At 48.1% G+C, this 27,972-nt stretch overlaps 1 protein-coding gene across 4 annotated transcripts; it reads left to right on the top strand.

The window, feature by feature from the left end:
- Nucleotides 1-9,827: 9,827 nt before the first annotated feature.
- On the top strand, nucleotides 9,828-24,098 carry Mpl (MPL proto-oncogene, thrombopoietin receptor). Of its 4 annotated transcripts, none has more exons than XM_052177177.1 (12): nucleotides 9,828-9,954; nucleotides 10,107-10,239; nucleotides 10,512-10,690; nucleotides 11,220-11,494; nucleotides 11,865-12,027; nucleotides 12,574-12,700; nucleotides 17,378-17,559; nucleotides 17,755-17,897; nucleotides 20,211-20,370; nucleotides 20,586-20,682; nucleotides 22,588-22,675; nucleotides 23,112-24,098. In XM_052177177.1, exons 1-12 carry the CDS (start codon nucleotides 9,876-9,878, stop codon nucleotides 23,361-23,363), a joined length of 1,878 nt encoding a protein of 625 aa, XP_052033137.1. In that variant the 5' UTR covers nucleotides 9,828-9,875; the 3' UTR covers nucleotides 23,364-24,098. The 4 variants fall into 4 exon arrangements, with proteins under 4 accessions (XP_052033137.1, XP_052033139.1, XP_052033138.1 ...); XM_052177179.1 differs by having other exon boundaries at nucleotides 11,220-11,518; nucleotides 22,623-22,675; nucleotides 23,112-23,210; XM_052177176.1 differs by having other exon boundaries at nucleotides 9,829-9,954; nucleotides 11,220-11,518.
- The last annotated feature ends 3,874 nt before the right edge of the window (nucleotides 24,099-27,972 follow it).

Genomic DNA, 27,972 nt, shown 5'->3' with positions numbered 1-27,972 from the left:
AGGGGGTGGTGGCACACGCCTTTAATTCCAGCACTTTGGGAGGCAGAGGCAGGCAGATATCTGAATTCTGGTCTACAGAGTAAATTCCAGGACAGCCAGGACTATACAGAGAAACCCTGTCTCCAAAAAAACAAAAAGAAAGCACCCACACATACGTGTCTTACACACACATGCACATAAGACTAAAAAAAAAAATCAATCTTTAAGAGCTGTCAGTAATTGTGTATCTGGATCAGATTTGTATTTTATCCTTTATTATCATTATTATTATTATTGTTATTATTGGGTGTGCATATGATACGTGTGTGGGCAAGTGTGCCGCAGCGAGTGTGTGAAGGTCAGGGGACCATCTGTGGAGTTTGTTCTCTCTTTCCACCTTACACGGGTTCTGGGATGAAACTTGGTGGCCTGGGATGCGCGACAAGTGCTTTTACCCACTGATCTACCCACTGGTCCAAAGTTGGCGTTTTTTTGTTTTTGAAGCATCACGCTGGCTCCACTGTGGAACATGGACTGTACAGGGACAGGCTGGAAGTGAAGCACATGCCTGTCAGCTGAAGTGAGCCATTTCCTAGGAAGATACAAACTGCAGACTTACAACAAATAATGGGATCTAATCCGTAATGAAGAAACGCCCCAAAGGAGTGGGGGTGGGGAGTTCTTCCCACGATCCCCAGCACCATTTTTTTTTAAAGTACCTCTGATTATCAACCTGGAAGACAGGTTATATTGATATCTGATGAGATTGCCCACGTGTTCTAGAGACTTAACACCTCTATCTGGATCCCAGTTGCTTTTGTTTGGTAGAAATGAACCAATGTAGCCTAGACTCTGTACGGAACTGCAAGAAATCCAGAATGGCCAAAACAATAAGGAGGATCAAAATTGGTAGGTTCTCTTTCAGATTTCAAAACTTACCACGAAGCAACAAAACCCAAGAGACTGTGGTACCTACTCAAGGGCAGGCAGGGTACAAAGCTAAGAGCCCAGGGGGCTTGCTGCACAACTGTGAGGACCTGAGTTCAATACTCAGTACCCACATAAAAGCCCAAGTGTGAGGGTGTACAGCCGTAACCCAAGTGCTGGAGAGGATGATCCCAGACACGCTAGTCTCAGTGGTGAACACTAGATCCATCCAATTAGAGAGTCTGTCTCAAGAATAAGGTAGAGACCACCAATAAGGTGACGTAATGGGTAAAGGCACCTGCCACCACAGCCTGGCAACCTGAGATCAACTCCAGGGTCTCACATGGTGGAGAGAAACCACTCCCAAAGTTGTCCTCTGACCTCTACACGCATACAGTGGCCCATGTGCACACACACACACCACAAACAAATAAGTAATTAAATAAATGTAATTACAAAGAAGTTAAAGAGTAAAGGCAAGATCAGCGCAAGCCTACCCAAGTGTGCAGGTGACATGATAGTGTGGCGGTGGCGAGCCAGAAGCAGCAGCAGGGGGGGGGATGGGAAGGGACTGGCCGCAGGAGTGGGAGCAGAGGGAAGAGTCTAGGATTCTTGCAAGCTTCTATCTCTACGACTGGTTCGATGTCTACCACTAAAAGAATAAAAACAGGGAGTTGGAGAGATGGCTCAGTGGTTAAGAGCACTGACAGTTCTTCCAGAGGTCCTGAGTTCAATTCCCAGCACCCACATGGTGGCTCACAACCATCTGTAATGAGATCTGACGCCCTCTTCTGGTGTGCATGAAGACAACTCCAGTGTACTCATATATGTAAAATAAATAAATCTTTTTTTTAAAAAAAGAAACAAAAACAGAGAACGGCTACATGATGTTTCAATGCCAGATACTATTCCTGGCACTTTACACACATTAGGTCTTCCTATAATTCAACATCCCTACTAGGCAGGGGCTGTCATTACCCTTCTATAGAAGAGACGGTTCTCAGAAAGGTTAAGTAGCCTGACTTAACGTCTGACAGGAAGGGGCAAGGCTGCCCTCCCACCCTGGACGCCCTGGCTCCAGAGGGCCCTTTAGCCACAGAGTAATGCTTCTTTTTCTGGCGCAGCAGGAGAGAACGGACGTGAACAAATTCAACAGAAGTGCCCCAAGCCCATAGCACATGTTACAGTGGCAAGAAGGCACCGGTCTACCACATTGCCACTGTGGACTGTAAGGAGCACCCCGCCCCCCATCCCCCCACCCCGTGAGCTGCAAGCACAGAACTCAGCCATAAACCCTCAGTCTCTCCAGCCTCGCCCACTCTAGCTAGCTTCACAGCTCTCTGCTTCCATCTTAGCCCTGTTTTCACTAGACATGGCCCAGGCAGGAGTTAGAGCAAATGACCCATCCAATGGTGCTCGCTTGATCACACAGAAGCAACGGAAAGAGCCAGAAGAGAAGCCTTATTAGGCAGACTCCTGGGAAAGCCCAAGCTGGAGGGCACCTGGTCACAGGGGCCTCACCACAGCCCTGGTGTAAAATAGGAAGTCACACCACTTTACCCTGAGTCATTCGCTCCCTCTAGCCCTCAAGGAAGGGGGTGATTTCCTGCAAGGCCTTCTGGGCAGCAGCGCAGGCTCCTTCCACAGGGAGCGTATCTCTTATCTCACCCAGGCCGGCTCCCATTGGCAACCCAAAGCTGCTGTTGGGGGTGCATGGGGCAGTCTCCTCTTTCTTTGGATCTGGGCCTTCGATTCAGAGGCGGGAGAGCTGCTTCCTAAGTAGGGCAGCTCAGGAGCCAGGATGTCTCCTGGAGGACGGAGGACGGAGACAGAGCACAGAGGAGTGTCCAGACTGCACCCACCCAGCCATCTCCCACGGGGATGCTTCTGGAAAACCTCTGCTCCTTCTCCCACTTACTAGCATTGCAACCCTCCTGAGATGGGTTTGAGACTCAGTCCCTGACTTCAAGAAGTCCCCCCCCCCACCCTGCCGTGCCCCACGGCAAGTCTTGATGAGTAAACACAGCAGAGGAAAGCCTACATACAAGGTGATCTTTGCCAAGGGCAGGAGTTTTTAAAAATAGCCTTTAGGGACTGGAAAGTTCAGAGCACTTGCTGTCCTTCCAGAGGACTGGAATTCTGTCCCCGGAATTTGTGTCAGGCAGCTCAGAACTCCAGTTCCTGGGGATCCCATGCCTCCCTGAACGCTTGCACCCATGCACACATATCCACATGCAGACACACACCTACACATGATTCAAAATAAATGTAGAAAAATGGCCTTTAGAGACAAATAGGTCTCGATACAAGTCTCAGTTCTCCCCTTTGAGAGAGACTCTAGACAACTCCTTCACTCCTGTGCCTCAGCTTCTCCTCTGGAAGGGAGAGGGCTCAAGGGCGAGCAAGAGAGCCATGGAATAGCACGTTACCATAGTGCTGGCAGAGAGCGAGGGTTTGTCTATTTATTTATTTATTTATTTATTTATTTTAATGATAAGAGAGGGAGTCACCTGAAAGAGCACACACCCACTCATCCTTACCCTGGGATAGTCCCCTCTTAGGACCTGTACCTCTTCTAGATAGGGTAGGGACACAACATGGCCGCTCACATATAAAAACACCTCAACAGACAAAGATCCAATCGGCCTATTTGCCAAGGAATACTAAATCTTAATGACAAACGACCCAAAATAAAATATGAGGCACAGAACACATACTTTCCCACAGAGGCACAAAGATCTATGTGGACAAAAAAGGGAAAGATGAGTGTATTTAACCCAAAGTTCTCCATCTTGCTGTTCTTTGGAGTTACTTTTCAATTCTATCTAGGGTTGTAGCAGTGGCTCAGTGGCTCAGCCACCCGCTGCTCTTAAAGAGGACGACCCAAGTTTGGTTTCCAGGACACACATCAGGTGGCTTTCAACTGCCTATAACTAGTTCCATGGGCTCTGACGTTCTCTTCTGGACTTCTTGGGCACACATAGGCACACACACACACATACACATAAATTGTTTTAAATGTATATCTTATTATATAAACAGGCTAGTCTCAAACACACTATGTGATCCAGTCTGGCCTCCAAACTTAAGATCTTCCTGCTTGACTCTCTGGAGCCCTGGGACGCCATGTGTGAGGAACCACTCCGTGCCTCTCTGCTTTTACCAGAGCTGTTTCCGGATTCACATCCTCACCACTCTGCAAGCTCAACGCGTGGCCTTGATGGTTGCCATGGACACCATCTACTCTCAGCTCTACAGGTGGTGTGATCTTTTCTGTTGTCCCCAAGCTGCCGAGGAGGATAGAAGGTTTGAACACAGGGTACTCTCATTAGGCATGCTGTAGGGAAGCTAATATTCACAGACTCGAGAGTGAGCTTAAGGCGGAGGGGTGGGCACCACTAATTTTGAAGGGCAGGGCCCCTATTGCAATGTCCTCTTCCTCCTCAGCCTGGCTCTCCTTCTCCTCTGTCCCCTGTGTTGGCAGAGTTATTGCTCTTATTGTCTCATATCAAAATCACGCGGTCCTCATTATGAAACAAGGCCCATTCCACTGTTCCACAGAAAAAGGGGGTCCTTGAAAGGGGTGTGAACTTGAAACCGTGTGATTCATTTTTAAAAGATTTTTTTTAATTCATGTGTATGTCGTGTGGTTGTGCTCAGAGGCCAGAAGAGGGTATCAGATCCCCCAGAACTACAGATAGTTAGTGAGCTACCATGTGGATAGTGGATCTGAACCCTGGTTCTCTGCAAGAACAACAAGTGCTCTGAACTGCTGGGCCACCTCTTGAAGCACACACCCTTTCAAAAACAAAAACATTTCTTTATTTGTGTGTGTGCCTGTTTGCGCGTCCTAGCAGGCATGTGGAAGTCAGAGGACAATCTTTCTGAGTCTGTTCTCTTTCTACCATGGGGTCCTATGGCTCCAACTCAGGCCCTCAGGCTTGGAAGCAAGGGTGCTCACTGAGCCATCTTCCTGACCCTCCTTTTTAGATAGCCTGTCTCCTCATTATAAGTAGCTGGAACATAAGAAAAAGACTCTCAAGAAGTAGGACTTGAGACCGGGTCTAGAAGCACAAAAGAATCCCAGTAGGTTGTTAAGTTGGGAAGGCTCTACGATTGCAGAAGCCATAACAGTAGGGTTGGGGGCAGTCCTCTTTATGGACTGGATTTAGGGACTAGAAAACAGCCCTTAGGAGGGAGAGATTCCAAGTATGAGAGGTGCAAAGGTGAGAAGGGCCCTGGGTTCTAGCACAGAAGAACAAGTCTAAAGATCATGTGGAGGTCTAGAAAGATTTTAAGCAAGGGAAGAATGAAAGGCTGTTGGTGCTTCAGATGAGACACCGTGTGAAGAGACACCATTTGTACATTAGCAGAACGGCAAACATAAGGTACCCTTGACAGGACTAGGAGATGGCTCAGCGGATAAAACCCTTGCTGAGGACCAGAATTCGGACCTCCAGAACCCATGTAAGAGCCCAGGCAGGTGTGGCTGCTGTAGTCTCAGCATTTATGAAACAGAGATGAGGGTTCCCTGGGGAAAGTTGGCTAGCTGGATTAACTGAAATTGGCACGCTCAGAGTTTAATCTAGAGATCCTGCTTAAATAAATAAAATGGAGAGTAACCAACGTAGATACCCAACATCATATTTGAGTACATTTGCATGCTCACATATGCAACCGTACACTGAGGAACATGCATGCGCATATGAACACGAAGCATACACACATGCAAACAACAATTTGAAATCAATAAAATGACATTGAGAGGGACAAATACAACATTCTGATGTGCTAATATAAATGGACCCGTTGCAGAAGGATGTCTGAATATGGTGGGAAAGAGATGGAGGGCTAGAGAATTCCAAAGCTTAGAGCTACTGAAACTTAGACTTTCTGATTTGATAAAGCTGGCAGAGGTTGGGAAATCTGGACCAATGGGGAAATAAAGAGGGTTCAGATTTACCAGAGCCAATTCTCTTCCCAAGCCTCTATTTAATGGTGTCTTCTTTAGAAGCTTGATGTGGGGGTGCACACTTGTGTGTGCACTTGGGGCCAGGGAACAGAAAAAAACAAAAACAAAAACAAAACAAAACAAAACGAGTGCCATTCCTCACATGCCATCAGTGTTTTTATTGAGATAGGTTCTATCACTGGCCTGGAACTTGCTAAGTAAGTTAAACTGGCTAGGGATCCCGGGGGCCAAGGCATCTGTTATCAATACCTCCTTGGGACTGGATTTACAAGCATGCACATACACCATCTCACCTGACTTTTTAAGAATCTCTGTATATAGTCCTAAATGTCCTAGAACTCATTATGTAGACCAAGCTGACCTCAAACTCGTACAGAACTGCCTGCTCCTGCCTTCCAAATGCTGGGAATAAAAATGCATTTCACCATAGCTGGCTAGCCAAACCTTTTTCACGTGGAACCTAGGGGCTCGAACTCAGGTCTCCAGGCTTGATGGCAAGCTCTTTCCTCCCTGAGTTATCTTCCCAGCTTGAATACCAGCTTCTGTAAGCCAAGACTGCTGCTTTGGATTGGACATTGGTATCTGCAGGACTTTTTAAACCAAAGAATGCCGAACCACATGGCTTCTGTCCCCTGCGTCAGTCCCTGCTTGATTTTCTACAGAAATAAAGAACTGGAGACAGTAACCCTTCCTAGTTGTATAAATGCAAAGGAAATTGAACAATGACAGGGACATGTAGCTGAACCTCCTCAAATGCAGGAGCCAGAGGACCCCATCTTAGCCATGTGACAGTCTTAGAGTCCCTGTGGACTTAACCTGCTTAACCACTTCTTCACTGCCTCCCGTAGAAGTCATAGAACTTGGTAGGAACTTGGATGCAGGAGTAGAGGGAAAAGAAAGATTTGAGAGTCACCCTTAGGTTTCAGGCTCAGATGCCTAGATCATGTGAAATGCAAAAGATAGGAGGAGATGGTCCGTAAGGCATCTGAGGGTAATGGTTCTGCTTGGGACATGATAGGCTTGAATTTCCAAGGAAGGACAAACAGAGATAGATATTTAATAGTAACCAAGATTGATGAGGTCTCAGGAGATACTGGTTTATAGAAAAAGAGTCAAAAGCAGTGTGATCACTCAGACAACACAGAGGGCTAACAATGGAAGCATGGGAACAGCAAGACTTAGAGAAAGAGAAGGCACAGGAGGCTGTGGAGACAATGCTACAGCAGACAGGAGGAAACAGGGAAAAGCTGACTGTGTGTACTAGAAGGAGGAGTACGGGCTGATGGTTACAAACGGCTTGAGACCGAATAAGGTGGGGAGAGGGACACAATAAGGTTATCATGGCTGCTGGGAATAAAGGAGGGAGTGGAGGGAGGTAGAGTACAAGGCTGCTTGTGCTGATTCTGGCAGGGCCTCGTGGGCCCTGGGGAGGCATTTGAGTTCTATTCTAAACACCATGGGAAGTTGTCCAGGGATTTTAGCAGAGGTGAAGACACAGTATCGGCATGTTAAACATACCAATGAGATTGAAAGAATACTACTACCTTGAAGGCTTAGTGACCTAGCTCCGAATGCCTGATCCCATGGTAGGAGGAGAGAATTGACTCTCAAAAGCTGTCCTCTGACCTCCACACACACACACCGTGGCGTGTGCACTCTTCATTCTCACATGCTAATAATAAATAGAGTAAGATATAAGTTACTTTTTTAAAACACATCTGCCTGCTGTGTAGGATACAGGGGAGAGGGTAGAAAGATAGGGGCCGAGGAGCTAATGGAAGCCAGTACAGTGACCGGAATTATAGGCTAGAGGGGGGAGCTGGAGGGGGTTAAAGTGCAGATCGGGCCACAGCACTTGCTAAGTAATTGGATGTAGGAAAGTTAAGAGAAAGACAGCAGTTGAGGAATACTAAGGTTTAGGATTTGAACACTGAATAGGTGGAGGTGCTGTTTGCAAAGGAGATGGGTTTAGGAAACCAGAAATGCAGAATCTCTCTCTCTCTCTCTCTCTCTCTCTCTCTCTCTCTCTCTCTCTCTCTCTCTCTCTCTCTCTCTCTCTCTCTCTCTCTCCTCTCTCTCTCTCTCTCCTAGGTCTCTCTATGTAGCCCCAGCTGGCCTAAAGCTTGCTTGTAGAACAAGCTGGTCTTGAACTCACAGAGATCCACCTGCCTCTCTCCCAAATTCTGCCTGTCTCCCAAGTTCTGAGATTAAAGGTGTGATCGGATACACCAAGCTTCTCCGACCCCCTTTAATAAGGGCTCATTCACTGTGTTGCCAAGGCCAATCTCAAATTCATGGGCCCAAGTGGTCCTGGCTCTTCAGTCCCCCAGGTGGCTGGGATTATAGGAGAGCAAGCACGTGAAGCCTGGACATTTGATTCTGTGTTCGGCTTTTTGAGATAGGTTGTCCCTATGCAGCTGAGACTGGTCTGGAATTCCTTATGCAGTCTAGGCTGGCCTTGAACTCACAATCCTCTCTGCTTCTACCTTCTGTGAGCTGGGCTTTATAGGCATGTGGTGCAGCTTGGGGATCTTAAATATTAAACACACAAGTAGAGAAGAAGCCAAGTAAGCAGTTGGCTACCCATCTGGAGCCTGAGAGTGAAGTCACAGCTACCTTTGAAGTCATTAAACATCCACCTCATGCTAAAGCCCAGGGCTGCATGGACACAGAAACTGTGTGTCCCCTCTCACTTGACTTGATTGAGGTTGGGTAGCTCTATATTTGGGAAGAGGATAGAGAGCATTTAAAGTGTGACCTCTAGTCTTTGTTACCTGAGACCAGGGTAGCTGGCTCCCTACAACTGGAAATGGAGCCAGAAAAAGACGAAGAGGCAGAGAAGGCCTAAAAGATCTTCCTCTCCCTGTGCTCAGTTCCTGGAATTCTGTTGAGTCAATTAAATCACCAACAGGAAGAAAGGAAGGTGGCACTGAGGCCATTTAGTTCTCAGAGCCACCACTGGGAGCCCCAAGGAAGCCAAAGGGACACATTTAACATGACCCCACATGCTCCTCCCCTCCAAGTCATCTCTCCCCTCAGCCAAGAGCTTTCCGAACCAGCATAGGAACCACCCATTGGTCCAGTGCAGCCAGGAGGAGGCCTGGCTTCCGTGAAGAGATCATATACCCTCCCCCAACACATATGCTCACACACTATGAAATGAAGCCGGCACAGCTGAAGAACTGGGACGAAGTACTCCCATTCTGAGCGAGCCAGACGGAAGCATTGAAGACCGTGCCTTTCAACCTTTACTGTGTACAGAATCATCTGGAGATGTTGGTAGACGTGTTTGTGTGAGTAGGTCTGGGAAGGGCCTGGGAGCCTGCATTCGGTCTCGGCCACTGCTGTCTGTGGAGCACACACTAAGGTTGCTGAGAATGTCACTTGTGATGGACAGGGCATTACTACCCAGGAGCGTGTATCTGTTTACACCTAGAGCCCCTGAACCTGTTAAGCTGGAAGTAGCCGCCATCAGGCACCTCTGTGAGGGAGACAAGTGCTTCACGGCAGATCACTCCAGGAGCATGGCACGACTGTCGAGCACTTGCCTTCTGAAGCGTTATCTCCTGAGCCTTTCATCTTACTGGGCATGTGACCTTGAGGAACCTTTTAACTTCATCTTCCCAATAAGACAGCTGGACAGGCTTTTAGTCAACACGTGTAGCTTGGTTAAGTTAACACTGTTCCGACAGTCATACGCTCTTCCACAGTAGTTCACGCACCCACAGGGTGCCCCCATTTGATTCACAGGCAAATATATACCCTTGCCAACAGAAGGCTCATGTCTTCTCTTTCGAATTCCTCTCACCCTCCTGCCCACTCCCCCTCCTCTGGCCCCTGGCCCCAGTGTGGTCTGGATGGGCCCCAGAGGGGCAGAGACAGGGACAGGACGTGGGGCTGTATCTGACAGGAACCTGAGGGGCTGGCCCAGGGGGGGATTGGGGCCCAGCTTCCTGAAGGGAGGATGGGCTAGGGCAGGCACACAGTGCCGGAGAAGATGCCCTCTTGGGCCCTCTTCATGGTCACCTCCTGCCTCCTCTTGGCCCCTCCAAACCAGGCACAAGTCACCAGCCAAGGTGAGGTGGGTAGAGGGGTGGCAATTACCTATTCCCAGGCAAAGGGAGCCCTGGGAGGGGATGTAGGGTAAGAGGCTATCGCTGGTTCCCTTCTCATACCCACAAACATGACTGGAATATTCTAGAGCCCAACTCACCAACTCTGTTCTCAGATGTCTTCCTGCTGGCCTTGGGCCCAGAGACCCTGAATTGTTTCACCCAAACATTTGAGGACCTCACCTGCTTCTGGGATGAGGAAGAGGCAGCACCCAGTGGGACACACCAGCTGCTGTATGCCTACCCAGGGTAGGTTCTGGGCTGTACCCCAATCCTCATTTATCTGTCCTCATATTTAGCTGAGTCACATTCTTAGCTTTCCTGTCTTTGGCCCTATCAGAGGATTACTGTAAATACATGCCCAGTACATAGCCGCTCTATAAATGGACCAGCTCAAGCTCCCACTTCCAGCAGTGAGAAGAAAATGGCAATAATGGAGGCAGAAATTGGTCGAGGGCTCAGCCCGGGTCCTCAGGGCTGACATGATGGCTATGTAGGCAGAACGTCTCCTGTACCAACAGAGAGAAGCCCCGTGCATGCCCCCTGCATTCCCAGAGTATGCCCACCTTCGGAACCCGGTATGTGTGCCAGTTTCCAGGCCAGGATGAAGTACGCCTCTTCTTTCCGCTGCACCTCTGGGTGAAGAATGTGATCCTCAACCAGACTTTGATCCAGCGGGTGCTGTTTGTGGATAGTGTGGGTAAGGGCATGTCTGCCACGCTGCCTCTCTATTTGCTGCCTGCTCGAGCTCCCAGAAGCAGGCTTGACTGTAGTCTTCCAGGACGGTGTGGGTACCCTTCTCCATCAGATTCCCAGAGACACCTCAGAACCCAGCTTAGCATTCCTCCTAGCTTGGCATCCAGAGCTAGACTTCTCCCCTAAATCATTTCACATCAAGGACAACTTGTTCCTCTCATTAACGTACATATGTACTCACCCACCAACAGTCAGGTCGCTGGTGTGTGCCGGGCGACAAGGAGTCAGAGATGAAAGCAGTGTCTGCTTTAAGAAACACACAAACCATTGCACACAGTGAGGTCATTATTCTCAAGAGGATAGGAGGACAGGACAGGCAGCCCTCCTCCCCTTCCATCCCCTCCATGGAAATGAGAGCTGGCATCTTCGTGAGTTCAGAGTCTTCGTGAGACAGCCTTGAGCACCTGCTCTGTAGCCCATGGATTGAACCATAGCCTGGCACTTGGTGACTTGACGCCTTGTTTTGCCCTCAGGCCTGCCAGCTCCCCCCAGGGTCATCAAGGCCAGGGGTGGGAGCCAACCAGGGGACCTTCAGATCCACTGGGAGGCCCCTGCTCCTGCCATCAGTGCCTTCCTGAGGCATGAGCTCCGCTATGGCCCCACGGACTCCAGCAACGCCACCGCACCCTCCGTCATTCAGCTACACTCCACAGAAACCTGCTGTCCCACTTCCTGGGTGCTGAATCCAGTTCCTGTTCTTGACCAGTCACCGTGTGTTCATCCCACAGCCTCCCTACAACATGGACCAGTGAGGACCTCCCCGGCTGGAGAAGTATCCTCACCTTCTACTCCACCCCTAATATGTCCCCTGAAAAGAAAGGCCATACTTAGGGGATCCCAGACTGGGCTGGTCCTTGAAGAGTCAGTGTAGACTCTGACTAGCTTTTAGGAGCCCCATTTAGGGACCCTACTTAGGACCATTCCCACTAAGGTAACTGAAGGCTTTCAGGCTTCCAAATTGAGACTTTGTAAGAACCCCTGAGCACAACCTGAAACTCATCCATACAGGTCCCCGTCTATGTGCATATCTATCTAGCAAGTTGCTCAAACACTAGGTGTGTGGGCTATGCTAACTGAGAAGCAGGCCTAGGCTCTGGTGCTGGGGATTTTCCTCCCAGGCTCCATCTCTGACAGTGAAGGGTGGAAGCTGTCTGGTCTCAGGCCTCCAGGCTGGCAAGTCCTACTGGCTCCAGTTACGCAGCCAACCTGACGGGGTCTCTCTTCGTGGCTCCTGGGGACCCTGGTCCTTCCCCGTGACTGTGGACCTTCCAGGAGATGCAGGTGGGTCAGTAAGAGAATAAGAAAATTAAAAAGAAAAAAAAGAGGGGCTGATGATATGGCGTAAGAGCACTGACTGCTCATCCAGAGGTCATGAGTTCAATTTCCAGCAACCACACGGTGGCTTACAACCATCTATAGGGGGAACTGATGCCCTTTTTGGGCAGGAGATTTATATGCAGCAGAGGGAGGCCTCATACATTAAATAAATAAAATTTAAAAGAAAGAAAGAAAGAAAAAAAGAAAGAAAGAAAGAAAGAAAGAAAGAAAGAAAGAAAGAAAGAAAGAAAGAAAGAAAGAGAAGAAAGAAAGAGAGGAAGAGAGGAAGAAAGAAAGAAAGAGAGGAAGAAAGAGGATCTCCACGGAGGCTTAGGTGGGACACAGAAGCTCTGTGAAGTGTGGTCATTTCTGATGACCTCAGACCTGTCCTTGCGCAGGGCAGCTATTTCAGGAAGAGAAAGAATAAGAGTTGAGGATATCCTGCTGTGGGCTAGAGATGGCTCAGGGACTCTCCTGAGTAAGAAGGCGTGGCCCTCTCTTTGAGCACAGGGACAATTGGACTTCAGTGCTTCACCTTGGATCTAAAGAAGGTTATCTGCCAATGGCAGCAACAAGGCCACACTGACTCCCGAGGCTTCTTCCACCACAGCAGGACTCGGTGCTGCCCCACAGACAGGTAAGACTGGAACAATGCTGACTGAGTCTGAAGGCGCAGAGGTCAGTCTGGCTGTGGTTCCTCTTCGATTGCCTAGCCTGTCCTTTCCAGACTCTAGCCTCTGGTCTCTCATGCTCTCCTCTTTCCACTGCCTCAGCCTCCTCGTTTCTGTTGGGGATGTCTTGGTTTCATCAGACTTAATCGCCTCCTCTAGACCTTTGAAAAAGCCTACCAGACACGTCCAGTGTAGGGCCCCAAGGCCACATGTGGCCAAGAACAACAATGACTGTGGCCCAACACAAAACTGGAAACTTAAAACTGGTGGTTTTAAAGCCCAATTGTGTAGCAGGGTGGCGGTGGTGCATGCCTTTAATCCCAGCACTTGGGAGGCAGAGGCAGGCAGATTTCTGAGTTTGAGGCCAGTCTTAACTACAGAGTGAATACAGGACATCCAGGAACAACCAAAAAAAAAAAAAAAAGAAGAAGAAAGAAAGAAAGAAAGAAAGAAAGAAAGAAAGAAAGAAAGAAAGAAAGAAAGAAAGAAAGAAAGAAAGAAAGAAAGAAAGAAAGAAAAATTGTGTGGCCGGGTGTCAGTGGTGGCACACGCCTTTACTTCCGGTACTGGAGTGACAGAGGCAGGTGGATCTCTGCAAATTCAAGGCTAACCTGGTCTACAGAGTCACTTCCACGACAGCCAGGGCTGTTAACAGAACAAAAACTAAACTGCAAAACAAAGCATTTACTGACTTGGCAGGCATCAGTGGTGCGTGTGTGCCGCAGGGTCAGAGGGCAGCCTGAGGGATCGGATCGCCTCCCACCATGTGGGTTCTGGGGGTTGAACGTGGTTTGCCAAACCTGGCAGCGAGTGCCCTTTCCAGCCGAGCCATCCGCTGGCATGTTTATACATGCTTGTTGTGCTCTCTACCTCTCTGTTTTAAACACTAAACTTAGATGCAGTTTTAACATTTACACCTCATGTGATTATTTAATTAGAAACCTTGAGTACAGCTGTACATGTCTATAGTCCCAGGACTAGGGAAGTCGAGGCAGGAGGAACCGAGGTCAACCCTAGCTACAGACTAAATCTTCAGTTGAGTAGCATCATGTGTGACTCATGATGACAAAATCAGTCTCCGTTTTTACTCCCCAAGACATTCTTCTCTACCATGGTTGGGGAAGAGCTCTGGAGAAAGCCCTTGCCACGCAAGTCTAAGGATGGAATCCTTAGAGCTCGCGCAAAGCCGGCACAGTCAAACGCATCTGTGATCCCAGTATTACAGCAGCAGGATAGGACGGAGAGACAGGAGCATCCTTGGGCATTCAAGGGCTCCCAGGCTGCCATACTTAGCAGAGAAAAAGGCCAAGAGATTCTGTCTCAAACAAGGTGGAAGTTGAGGACCAACACCTGAGGATGTCCTCTGACTTCTGTGTGCACTCACACATATACAAATGTGCACACACACATGTGCACACATCTACAAGGACACATTTGCAAAAGAGAGCCTCAGTGGTGCCTGGGTGGTGGTGGCACACCTTTAGTCCCCGAATTCGAGAGGCAGAGACAGAGGCAGGCGAATCTCTGTTGAGTTCCAGGCCAGACGAGTTTACAAATCAAGTTTCAGGATAGCCAGGGCTGTTACACTGAGAAACCCTGTCCAAAAAACAAAACAAAAACAAAAACAAAAAACAACAACAACAAAAAAACAGTAGCTGGGCGGTGGTGGCACACGCCTGTAATCCCAGCACTCTGGGAGGCAGAGGCAGGTGGATTTCTGAGTTTGAGGCTAGCCTGGTCTACAGAGTGAGTTCCAGGACAACCAGGGCTATACAGAGAAACCCTATCTCGAAAAAACCAAATCCAAAAAAACCAAACAAAAAGCAAAAAACAGCCAGGCAGTGGTGGTGCACGCCTGTAATCCCAGCACTCTGGGAGGCAGAGGCAGGCGGATTTCTGAGTTCGAGGCCAGCCTGGTCTACAGAGTGAGTTCCAGGACAGCCAGGGCTATACAGAGAAACCCTGTCTCGGAAAAAACAAAAACAAAAACAAAAACCAGAAACCCTCCAGGGATGAATAAAAAATAAGTCACTCTTAGGAGCTTTGTTATATTTTATATTCTTCAGATTTATAAACAATATTTGTTTTGGTTAGGGTTTTGCTGCTGTGAACAAATACCATGACCAAGACAAGTCTTACAAGGACAACACTTAATTGGGGCTGGCTTAGAGGTTCAGTTGTTCAGTCCATTATCACCAAGGCAGGAACATGGCAGCATCCAGGCAGATATGGTGTAGGAGGAGCTGAGAGTTCTACATCTTCACATGAAGGCTGCTAGCGAAATACTGACTTCCAGGCAGTTAGGATGAGGGTCTTAAAGCCCATACCCACAATGACACACCTGCTTCAACAGAGTCACACCTTCTAATAGTGCCACTCCCTGGGCTTAGCATATACAAACCATCACAATATTTAATCTTTAAATATAAGTTATACCACACTATCTATGTCTGTATACATAATTTATTTGTTTATGTAATTGATTCATTTTGAGACAGGGTCTCACTATATAGCCCTGGCTGGCCTAGAACTTGCTATGTAGAATAGGCTAGCTTTGAACTCAGGGGAATCCACCTGCCTCTGCCTCTAGAGTGCCAGAATTAACTCTGTCCAGCTTTGTTCTCGTTCTTTCGTTTCTGTGATGCTGAGGACAGAGCCACAGGCTAAGCAAATGCTATACCACCAAGTCATTCCCCACAAACTCAGACGGTTTGGTAACTTACCTTTTTGCTTAAATATTTTTTGGAACTCAGTCCAAAAAGAAGCAGTTCATTCTTTCAAATATCTGAACAGATTTTCATAGTGTGGAGGTCTGACTCGTGCATGAATTTGAGATGACAAAATCAAATAGACCAGTTCTTTTTTGATTGTTTTGTCTTGTTTTTCTTTTTTGAGGCTTTTTGTTTTTGTTTGTTTGTTGTTTGTTTTTGTTTTTGTTTTGAGACAGAGTTTTTCTGTGCAACAGAGTCTTGGCTGCCCTTGACTTGCTTCAAACTCACAGAGATCCATCTGCCTCAGCCTCCGCAGTGCTGAGATCAAAGGCATGTGCCATCACCCTACCACGTCTGGCTAAATCAGTTCTTTTATCTAAATATTCTCCTGCTCTATTTCACCATGAACACAGCTCGCACACAGAAGTTGTCCAGGACTTCTCTCCTTTCTATACCTTCCAGGTATAGGAATACTCAGAATAATCTGAAATGCTCTTGTTTTTCTGCCTCTTCAGTATCTCTTGCTGGGTGTGGTGGCACACACTTGTGATCCCAGTGCATCAGAGGCAGCCTGGTCTACACAGTGAGTTCCAAGTCAGATAGGGTACAGACTGAAGAGTGTACCCTTCAACACCTCTCCCATTCAGTCTCCACCATAGTCTCACTTCTATTACTTTGTACATGAAAAGTCCTGACAGGTATCCTTAAGGCTTTCGCTGCTTCTCCCCTCCCTTGGTCCTAAAACCATTCCCCATTCTGAGTCCTTTAGAATTTCCCCCCAAGCACAATAGTCCCTTTTCATCTGCACAGCATGTCTCTGGAACAACCAGCTGTCCCCCACCTAACTTATTCATAGTCTGAGCCTCATCTATATATACCTCAGTCTCTAACACTGCCTCTCTCCCCCAGAGGCGTTCCTTGACCTTCCTTCCCGGTTAGATACTCTGCTGTGATCTTCCCAGTCTCTCCTCGAACAAAACAGAAAAACATGGCTGTTTGATTTTGAGACTTGCCCGTTGAATGCAGGCCTCTTCAGGATTAGTTTTTCATCTATATACTCTCCAGGCCTGGCACAGTGCTTGGCACATGAGTCTCGACTGTTTGTTGAGTAAGTGGGTGAATGTGTAAACACCAGGAGGATCATTTTAGGGATGGTAAATCACCAGGTCATTCAAGAGGAGGCATTTTGAAACTAGACTGAGCTGCATGGGACCCAGCCTCAAAAGGGGGAAGGGGGTTGTGATACCGGTACACACCTCTAATCCCAACCTGATCTACGCAGCAAGTTCCAGGCAACCCAGAGCTACACAATGAGACCTAGACTTCTAAGTGGGGGGCGGGGGTTGGGGGGCGGGGGAAGCAGCAACAAGATCACAAATTAGAATTTACTTTAACCCAGGCAATAATGGTGGCGTCACTTTCTGTGGCAATGGGAAAGATCAAAATTGTGCTATATTCTAGATATTACCAGGTCAGTGTTCTTGGAAGCAATCAATGTAAGAGAGCTGCAGAAAGAGAACAAACTTAACAATATAAAGATGTTTACATCTAAAAAGATAAAGTCTCTTTCATCTTGGAAACAGTCTGCAAGTAGGTGTCACATCACCTTCTCAGAGGAAGGGAACTAGAGTAAAGATAAAGCATACCCTCGGCCCCAGGTGTGGACTGGTGGGCTGTGGTTGGAACTCTGCAGACTGTTCTTTAAGCTTTATGTCACCACCACCACCACGGTCTAATACACAAAGTAATGGGTTTCATCTACAGCTGAGTTGTTTCCCAGTATCGTGCCTGCCTTTTCCTCAAGGGGAAGAGGCTAGACCTCATTCTAGCAGAGAAAGCCCTAGAGGCGCAAGGCATAGGAAGGACGACTTCCGGCATGATCCAGTGTCCGAGGTAAGCCTGACTCGGTGAGTCTTTTCGGTTGATTCTTAGGGACCCCACCTGGGAGAAATGTGAAGAGGAGGAACTGGATCCAGGGTCACAGCCCGCTCTGTTCTCCCGCTGCCACTTCAAGTCACAAAACGACAGTGTTATTCACATCCTTGTAGAGGTGACCACAGCACAAGGTGTCGTTCACAGATACTTGGGCTCCCCTTTCTGGATCCACCAGGCTGGTAAGAACCTTCCTTGCATATCCCCACATAATTCCCAATTTCAGCAAATCTAACCAAGTAGGCTGGGACTTGAACTCTCTGTTCATGAATCCTCATCCTCATCATGATCTCTAACATTTCTCACCCATGGCCCTGGTGGCATGATGGTTAATTCACCGTGATGCATAACACAGTCCCTGTTGAAATCCCCTGCAGTACTCCTCCCCACCCCAAGCCTGCACTGGAGGGAGGTCTCAAGTGGAAGGCTGGAGTTGGAGTGGCAGCACCATTCATCTTGGGCAGCTCAAGAGACCTGCTACCAGCTCCGGTACACGGGAGAGGGCCTGGAGGACTGGAAGGTAAGGGAGCAGATGTCCCAGGCCAACGCTGGCTCTGCTCCGGTACATGGGAGAGGGCCTGGAGGACTGGAAGGTAAGGGAGCCGATGTCCTAGGCCAACGCTGGCTCTGCCCCGGTATCTGGGCTCCTATGTCTATGCTTATTTGCATCAGTTGGGGCGAGTGGCACCACCGACTGCTCCACCTAAACTGTCCTCTCAGCCGGGCGGTGGTGGCGCACGCCTTTAATCCCAGCACTTGGGAGGCCGAGGCAGGCGGATTTCTGAGTTCAAGGCCAGCCTGGTCTACAGAGTGAGTTCCAGGACAGCCAGGGGTACACAGAGAAACCCTGTCTTGAAAAACCAAAAACCAAAAACAAAAACAAAAAAAAAAAACTGTCCTCTTCCCGTGCTGGGGGGTGGAGCTCAGTGACACAGCACTCGGCCAGCATGCAAGAGGCCCGGATTCATCCTGGAACCATTAAAGAAAGTTTTCTTTCCCTTTGCGTAGGGGATGGAGGCCTCCCCATCCCCTTCCCACCTCTCAGACTGAGTTACCTCTTCTTCCCTGGCTCCTCCCTTTCTACTCTTTCACGGGATGTTGTTCTTGCCAGCGCCCCATTCGAAAACCATCTCTCCTAGATAAATATCTGCTCTGCCTAGGTACATGGTTCAACCCTATGGCTTTAATGACTTTAACTATACACTAACAACCCCAATTTTATCATTCTAGTCCCCACATGGAAAGGGCTTTAAGAAACACATGGAAATTATCTAAATTTTGAAGTCTCCTCATTGGTGAAATAGGGAGAAAGTTATCTGTCTTGGAGTTAGATAAAAATTAAACATTAGGGCTAGAGAGATAGTTCAGTGGTTAAGAGTACTTGTTGCTTCTGCAGAATACCCAAGCTCAGTTCCCAGCACCCAAATGATGGTTTATAACCATCCATAACTCCAGGTTCAGGGATCTGAGGGCACCAGACACATACCTGATTCATATATGTATATGCAGACAAAAAATACACATAATAAATCTAAAAACATTTAGTATATAAATTCCTAGCATACTTCCTGGAATATAGAAAGATACTAATACCAGGCAATGGTAGCACATGTCTTTAATCCCAGCACTTAGAAGGCAGAGGCAGGCAGATTTCTGAGTTCAAGGCCAGCCTGGTCTACAGAGTGAGTTCCAGGACAGCCAGGGTTATACAGAGAAACCCTGTCTCAGAAAAAAAGAAAGAAACTAATTACACAATTAAACAATGTTTTTATTCTCAGTTAGCACACACACACACACACACACACACACACACACACGAACACACACATCTTCCTACCAAACAACTCAAGCAAACAGCTTCATCCCTATACAGATCAGATACAATTATCCGAAATAAATTAATTTTCTTCCTGAGTTATACTTTTTACTATATATAGCTCCTATACAATAATATAAACAAGCCTCAAATATAGCATTAATTTTTCATGTATATACCATTCATGTGGCCAATTTGTCAATTACCCAGATGTACACATAGCATATACGAACTCTGTTTGCTCCTTATGCCCCTGTACTGTCCCTGATTGTAATCAAATGTGACTGCCTTAGCTTTACCATCAGTCTGTCTGACTTTATAAAGTAGACCCAGTGGTCTGTTCTTGGATCTGACTTCTCAGTTGTCAATGGCGCCATCACTTAGCCAAGACCTGTGCCTAGAAACATTCTTTCCTCTCTCCTCGACTTACCAATGAGTAATTTGCATAATGTGTTAACACTCCTCACTGCTAGTCTTCCCTTTGTCCCTCTGTTCTCTTAGCACACTAAACTAGGCAGTTTTGTTTCATTGTGCTCCTTAGGTGCCTTGCACTAATTGTGATTTTTCTGCCTACCTCTTTAGATGAAACTATATATTTCAATTATCTTTGTTTCTAGGACCTAGCTCAATGTTTGGCATATCCCAAACAACTCAAATGTTTGCTAACCGTATAATAGTATCCCTGCTTGTGCGAAATAATGTAGTTCTGGCACCTAGCACAAACCTGGTGTCCTCTGCTGTATAGTACTTATGGCAGTCTGTGTGTCTCTGAGGATAGGAGTGTGTCTTTTATAGTATCCAAGGCTGGACTAGTTGAGATGGTTTGCGCTTGTAGCTGGATCCCCACGACCTGTGGCAGAATGCACAGCCGTGTGAGTGAGTGCTGGGTGTGTCCTCTCGTGATCTCGATCTCAGGCAGAGCTTTAGAGCCTGCACGCCTCTGAGGACGAGGCTCTTTATAGAGATCCCCGACAGCGCCAAGCCTAAGCTCAGCCCTCTCCGCGTTTCTCCTCTCAGGTGCTGGAGCCGTCTCTCGGAGCCCGGGGAGGGATCCTAGAACTGCGCCCCCGAGCTCGCTACAGCTTGCAGCTGCGTGCCAGGCTCAACGGCCCCACCTACCAAGGCCCCTGGAGCGCCTGGTCTCCTCCAGCTAGGGTGTCCACGGGCTCCGAGACTGGTAAGGACGGACAGAGCTGAAGCCAGTCTAGGGTGCATGGGGACCTGGTTACACTGTAGGTGGGGCTATGGGCAAGCCTCGGAATTCAGCGCAGCCCAGTGCAGTGTTGAGTGCACCGGATGCTGAGGGTGGAGCCAGGGCTGGGGCCAGCACGCCTCCCCTCCACCTGGGCGGGGCCGAAGGTCAGCCGCGGTCAGATGCTTTTTGTTCTCTAGCTTGGATCACCTTGGTGACTGCTCTGCTCCTGGTGCTGAGCCTCAGTGCCCTTCTGGGCCTACTGTTGCTGAAGTGGCAATTTCCTGAGCACTACAGGTACCGCCCTTCTAAGAGGGTGGTGGGGTGTGGTCTGTGAGGCCAGTGGTCACTTGGTGACCCCGCTCTCCGGACCGCGGAAATCCACGCCTACCTCTGTAACTGCTCCCTGCACTCCTCTGGGAGCAGTCCGTTCTTCCACTCTATCCTGCCCACTCTGGGGACACCTCCAACAGCCCCACCTCCCGGCTGCTCTCTTAGTGACAGGGCTACTGTCCAACCTTAGCCCAAATCAGAGTCCTTGCCTGCGTGCATCTCTCCATCCCCACACAAAGTTGACTTTAAGATCGGGCCACATTCCGCCTCAGGAAACCCGATCAAACAATGCTTTCTTTCTCTGGCTCCGCACACTACCTGACTTCATTGAAACAGTACTCCTTCTCCCTCTTCCTCACGAGCTTCTCCGAACGCACGTAATCCTATGGAGACCTGCCTGCTCTCCAGGATAGAACCCAACAAGGGTCTACAAAATGTCAGCTTTGCCAAAGTCCTGAGTTACTCCGGAGTTCGGCCGGTGCACATAATGGCCCTGCTGTCTGGAATATCCTCGTTGGCTGACTACCCTGTTCATCGTTAAATAACTTTCTTCACTAAGCTTAACCTTTCTTGGCCTCCCTCATTGGCTGCTCCTTTGTGTTCCCATGGTGTTTTCCTCAGAAATACATTTGGCGCAGGGTGCTGTACCCAAGGCTCACACATGCTAAGCTCGTGCTTCGCTGGCCTACACTTCCAGCCCAGCATTCGTGCCTTTGGATGTCCTCCCTGTCATACCTTACTCATTTTTAAATCCTCAGCACAGTGTCTGCCAAGCCGAAGGTCCTTAAATACATTCCCTAATGAATGACTCACTTATGTGAGGACTGAGGAGAAATTATAAACCTGAGGAAAAATCCACACCACATCAGTCATTCACCTGGCACTATCTGCTGATCCTTGAGTTCAGAAGTCAAAGGTACAGAAGTGTGCTTTGGTTAGAGGCTAGGCCAGGGACAGGCACCCCTCTCCTGGACTCCACTCCACACCTCACTTTGAATGTGCTTTTTTTTTTTTTTTAAGGCAGGATCTTAGTTGTAGCCCAGGTTGGCCTGGAAGTCACTGTACAGTCCTGCTGAATGACTTCAAAGTCATTGCAATCCTCATACCTCAGCTCCACCCCCTGCCCCACCCTGAGTCCTAGGATTACAGGCATGAGCCATCACGCCTGACTTTCTTTGAACTTTTAATCTGCCTTTGTGTAAGAGCAGTCTAGAATGGAGCTTCTATTCAAAGTAGGCATTTATCTGACCCCCCACCCCGCCCCAAAATGTTGGAGAAGACGGAAGGAGTGTTGCACACAGGTTTCTTCTCCACTGTCAGAAAGGTCATGGAGGAGGCCAGTCACCTTTGGCTGAAGTCCTTTAACTTGGGAATCTCCCCAATATGCCTTAATTTGTACTCTTCACAGACAACCTCCTGCAGTAGCATCCATAGCTAGACACTGCACTGGTTTTCTTCACTCATGCAGTTTCCCAAGCACCTACTGTGTGCTCAATGCTAGGGTAACAGGAGTGGAACAACCTACTGTGTGCTCAATGCTAGGGTAACAACTGGAACAGCAGAGAAGCTTTCAAGCTCTCACAGAGCCTGTGTTCTTGTGGACTAGGGCGAAAACAAAGGAATATAATAGTGAATATATACAGTAAGTTAAACAAAAAAAAATACAGAGCACGGGTTAGTTAGTGATGGTGAAGAGAGATGTACTGTTTTTGGCAGAGTAGTCAGGGAAGGCCAACATGCCTTGACTATGTCCCTGTCTCTTCAAACTTACTCCTCTGCCTCACTGCCTCCCCTACTGCTGCATTTTAGGGCCCTCTTTGTTCCCAACTTAATCCCGAGTCAGATTCCCCTCTCTTCCTTCTTTGATAGAAGACTGAGGCATGCTTTGTGGCCCTCACTTCCAGACCTACACCGAGTCCTAGGCCAGTACCTTAGAGACACTGCTGCCCTAAGTCCCGTGAGTACACCCCAACCCTCCCCCTCCAATCACCCACCACCAGTGACTCTTGTTTCTACAGTGCAACTTGTTCATGGTCTTTGCCTACATATTTACTACTCCCTAACCTAATCTGTATCACACAAACCCAGCCACCCTGTACCCTAAGATCACTAACTTGTTTTTTGTTTTGTTTCTGTTTTGTTTTTTGGGTTTTTTTGGGGGGGGGGTTGTTTTTGTTTTTTTGAGATAGGATTTCTCTGTGTAGCCTTGGCTATCCCAGGACTTGCTAAATAGACCAGGCTGGCCTGGAATTGACAAAAATACTCCTGCCTCTGCTTCAATAGACCAGGCTAGCCTGGAATTGACAAAAATACTCCTGCCTCTGCTTCCCAGGAGCTGGATTACAAGCCTGAGCCATTCCTGGCTAATCTAGTCTGTTGCTCCTATCTCTCAGTCTAAGGCCGCCGTTGCTGACAGCTGTGAAGACGTGGAGCCCAGCCTCCTGGAAATCCTCCCTAAGTCCTCAGAGAGCACTCCTTTGCCCCTGTGTCCCTCCCAGCCTCAGATGGACTACCGAGGACTGCAACCTTGCCTGCGGACCATGCCCCTGTCTGTGTGCCCACCCATGGCGGAGCCGGGGTCCTGCTGCACCACACACATTGCCAACCACTCCTACCTGCCACTAAGCTACTGGCAGCAGCCCTGAGGGCAGTCCCCGTGCTACTGCAGACCTATGGCTTCCTGCACCCTACCTTATCCATCCTTAACACCAACAACCAACCCATCCATTGTTTCCCCACTTCCTGTCTCTCCAGATGGCTGCTCACAAGTCCAGAGCTCTTTCTCCGCAATCACTGGGCTCCTCTGGCTCTTGATTTTTATTTTTTTAGACAGTGTTTTATTATGTAAGTCTGATGGCCTATAACTTACTATGTGGACCACCCTGGGTCCCACGGCATCACCTTCCTTCCTAGTTCTGTTCCTGCCTCTCCGAGCATACCAGCAGCAAAACAGCCAACTCGGGGGCTGGCCCTGTCGTTCACACCTGCTAGCTGTGCAAACTTAGGCAAGTAGTTGAATGCCTTTGAGGTTTTTCCCTCTGGTCTGCAGAGATGATAACAGAGCCCCACAGGGCAGTGTGAACACTTGAGAGCACGATGGCTGGGATAGAGTAAATGCTTAATATACCTCAACTAGTGTCCTATTTCTTCTTTTCCTATTCTGGTCTTTATTATATGACAACCATCAGAAAGTTCTTCTCTCCAGCCCAAACTTCTATAGTGCCCACAGTGTTTTGTGTGGATTTTAACATGTGTGCCTCTTGCTCCTGGATGGTGAGTTGAAAGGGCAAGGGTTAGGATCTGTCCTTTCTCCCAGCGTCTGGAATACTATTTGGTGTATGATAGGTAACAGACCTTCAATAAATATCAGCTGAGTGAAACCTTTCTGAATGATGTTGCCTTGACTCCACGCTAGCGTCCTTGAGCCTGCATGCCACACCTTTGCAGTGGTAAATAAACTCAAACCACTCACGCTACAGATTTCTCTGAGCCATTCAAACTGTCAATCACACGTTACCATGCTTGGGTCTCTGCTAGCTCCAAATAGACCCACTCTGTTAGGGTCTTGGCAGAGATGGATGGCACAAAATAAGTTTTGAGTCTCTTGGAATGGAGATTTTTTTAATGGCAGAGGGATGAACTCTGAATGTGCCACCTGTTTGCTGCCACCAGCCCCACTTCACCCTTCCCTCCCTTGATGGACAGGTTGAGTCACAGAGTCGGTGCCAGAGGACTCCCAAGAGCTTTGTTTCTGTTTGGATTCCGTGGAGGAAATTGTTTTGTTTTTTGCTTTGTTTTTTTCGAGACAGGGTTTCTCTGTGTAGCCCTGGCTGTCTTGGAACTTACTCTGTAGACCAGGCTGGCCTCAAACTCAGAAATCCACCTGCCTCTGCCTCCCAAGTGCTGGGATTAAAGGCGTGTGCCACCACTGTCCAGCTGAAAAAATTGTTAAATTGTGTCCCCTGTCTCCACAATGTAGACTTTGAAATCTTAAACCCAGGTACCTCAATTGTGACTTTTTTTTTAAAGCAGGGTTACTACACTCAAAATTAGTTAAACTGAGTCAGTATGGTTGGTACTCTTAGGGAGAGAGGGGGGGATTTTAGACATAGATGGTGAAAGGAGAAAGCCAAGTGAAGATGGTCAGAAACCAAGAATCACCTTCAGACCACCAGGGTCTGGGAAGCATGGAGCACATTCTCCTGAATCCTCCAAAAGAACCACCCGCTACCATTTTTGGTCTGGCACTGGTAGCTTCAGAAGTGAGAGGCTATAGGTATCCATTTTTTGGTACTTGGTTGTGGCAGTTCTAGGACACTAGCTCAGAGGCCTGGCTCACAGCTCAGCTCACAGACTCTATGTCTGGCTTGCTTTCTGCACGCCCTTTGAAACGAACCCCATGGGCTTATTGTCCTAATCCTCTCCCCAGAGTCTCCAATGACTCAATTCTCAAGTGGCCAGATCCCTTACCTATGTTACATCTTAATTGTAAGGTTCATTTTTTTTTTCTTTTAGTGGCAAGGTCTCAGCCCTACATCTCTGGCTGGCTGCTGGGACTTCAGGCATGCACTTTCCAATGCACACATCTCCTGTAGCTGAGCTGCATTGTCTTAAAATTCTCTTAGTCCAGAAGTTGAAAACCACTTGACATGTGTCACAGGAACCTCCACTGTCCTGAGATAAAAGCCAAACTCCATAGCTCAACATGTACGCCAGACTGCCCTTTTCTGATGTTCAGGAACTCGCCACTAAGGAAACGTAGAACATTAAATCTCTAGTTTTCCAAGGTAATTAGAAATGAAAAAAAAGACAAGTGCCTCAGAGTTAGATACAACAATGAGGCTGCACAGGCAGTGGTGGCGCACGCCTTTAATCCCAGCACTTAGGAGGCAGAGGCAGGCAGATTTCTGAGTTCAAGGCCAGCCTGGTCTACAGAGTGAGTTCCAGGACAGCCAGGGCTATCTATACAGAGAAACCCTGTCTTGAAAAACCAAAAAGAAAGAGAGAGAGAGGAGAAGAAGAAGAAGAAGAAGAAGAAGAAGAAGAAGAAGAAGAAGAAGAAGAAGAAGAAGAAGAAGAAGAAGAAGAAGAAGAAGAAGAAGAAGAAGAAGAAGAAGAGAGAGAGAGAGAGAGAGAGAGAGAGAGAAAGAAAGAAAGAAAGAAAGAAAGAAAGAAAGAAAGAAAGAAAGAAAGAAAGAAAGAAAGAACAGTGAGATTGGCTAACAGCTGAAGATCCTGCCATCATCAGAGGTGATCTTAGGCTAAGGACTGAACTCTTCCAACTCCTTCCCTAGGCAGCATATTGTTGTGACTGCAATGGTGCGCCTTTGTCAACATCTCTTGCCTCATTCACACCCAATTTCTTTGTTTTTTTGAAACAGGGTTGTCTCTCTCTTACATAGCCCTACCTGTCCTGCAACTCACAGAGAACCACCCACCACTGCCTCCCAAGTGTTGAGATTATGTAAAATTTAGGCAGTTTACTAATCTGCCTTGAGATCAGTAAATTTGCCAGGTGTGGTGACACATGCCTTTAATCCCAGCAATCTGGAGGCAGAGGCATCAGAGTTCAAGGCCAGCCTGGTTTACAGAGTGAGTTACAGGCCAGCCAGTGCTACACAAAACTTTGTCTCAGAGAGAGAGAGAGAGAGAGAGAGAGAGAGAGAGAGAGAGAGAGAGAGAGAGTGTTCAAGGTCATCCTTAGCTACATGAAGTTCAAGACCAGCCTGGGCTACATGAGAGTGTGTTTCCAAAATATGTAAACTGTTTTAATAGTTAGATAGTAGTAGTTAGCAATATAGTCAGTTAGTAGCACCCATTATTATTTGTATTAATGCTGTTTTACCTTTGTGCATATTCTGTATGTCACTAAAGTCCTGGACTAAATGGGAGTCACACCTAAATCCTAGATTCTTCTCTTTTTTTGTATGTTTTTTTATTGTTGCAGGAAGAAAGAGGTGCACTGTGGGTGTAGAGATCAAAGGGCAACTTTTTTTAAATGTGTATGTTTTGCCTACATCTTTGTCTATGTACCTCATGCACACCTGATGCTGGCAGAGGCCAGGGAGGGCATTGGAGCAGCCCCTGGGACTATAGTAATAGACGCTTGAGAACCTATATTGGGTGCTGGGAACTGAACCCTAGGTAATCTGGAAGAGCATCTAGTGATATCAGCTAAGCCTCCCTACCACTTTAAAAAAATTTATTTTTATAGGGGAGGAGGGGTGTGTGTGTGTGTGCCATCCTTATGCTGGTTCCATAAGAGGGCATCAATGCCCTGGAGCTGGAGTTGGAGGTAGCTGTGTGTTGCCTGACAAACCAAATTCTGGTCCTGTGGAGGAGCAAGAAGCTCTTAACCACTGAGCCATCTCTTCAGGCCCCAGACCTTGATTCTTTTATTTGTTTGGTTTTGGTTTTTTGAGACAGGGTTTCTCTGTGTAGCCCTGGCTGTCCTGGAACTCCCTCTGTAGACCAGGCTGGTCTCAAACTCAGAAATCCGCCTGCCTCTGCCTCCCAAGTGCTGGGATTAAAGGCGTGCCCACCACCGCCCGGCAAGCCTTAGTTTTTCTATTTGCATAACCTGGTTCAGGGACCGTGTGGTGGCACACGCCTTAAATGCTCCGCAGCTCAGAGATCCGGGCAAGTCTTTTCTACAAGGTGAATGAATTCCAGGCCAGCCCGGACTGCATAGTGAGACCCTTGTCTGAAACAAACAAACAAACAAACAAACAAACAAAAAATGGGTGTTGCTCTGGCAGGTTACGTGCAACCTAGGAGAGCTCTAGGACTCTGAAGTATCCAAAGCTCAACGAGAGTCCGCCACGGGATGTCCCCAAAAGCAGCCTAACCTAATCTTCACGACAAAAGGCTGGAATTCAGATTTCCGTCTTGACCCCCACTTGCTCTCACTTTGTGTGTGTTGAACCCCCACTGGCCCGCATCCTTCCTTCCGAGCAGGGTTTCTGGCGTCCTCCCCATTCAGAGCCACCTGCCCACCGTCTCTAACCAACTGGGTCGTCGGCGGCGTCGAGTTTACCTGTGGGTATATAACCTAAGTACCACCCACATACAGGCTTCGAAGTGACCTTTCACAGATCCTCTAACTGCCGGGTCCAAGAGCGGAGGCCGAGGATTGACTAACGGTGCAGGACCCGCCCCCGCGCTCCGATTCGGGCTGGGACAAGGCTCCCGGAGGTGGGTTCGGGATTTCGTTCCAAACGCTTGGTCGTCGCACTCTCGTGAGACTTGCCCCCG

The sequence above is a fragment of the Apodemus sylvaticus genome, chromosome 3, assembly GCF_947179515.1.
Source record: "Apodemus sylvaticus chromosome 3, mApoSyl1.1, whole genome shotgun sequence".
NCBI lineage: Eukaryota > Metazoa > Chordata > Mammalia > Rodentia > Muridae > Apodemus > Apodemus sylvaticus.
This window is presented reverse-complemented; position numbering and strand designations above follow the sequence as displayed.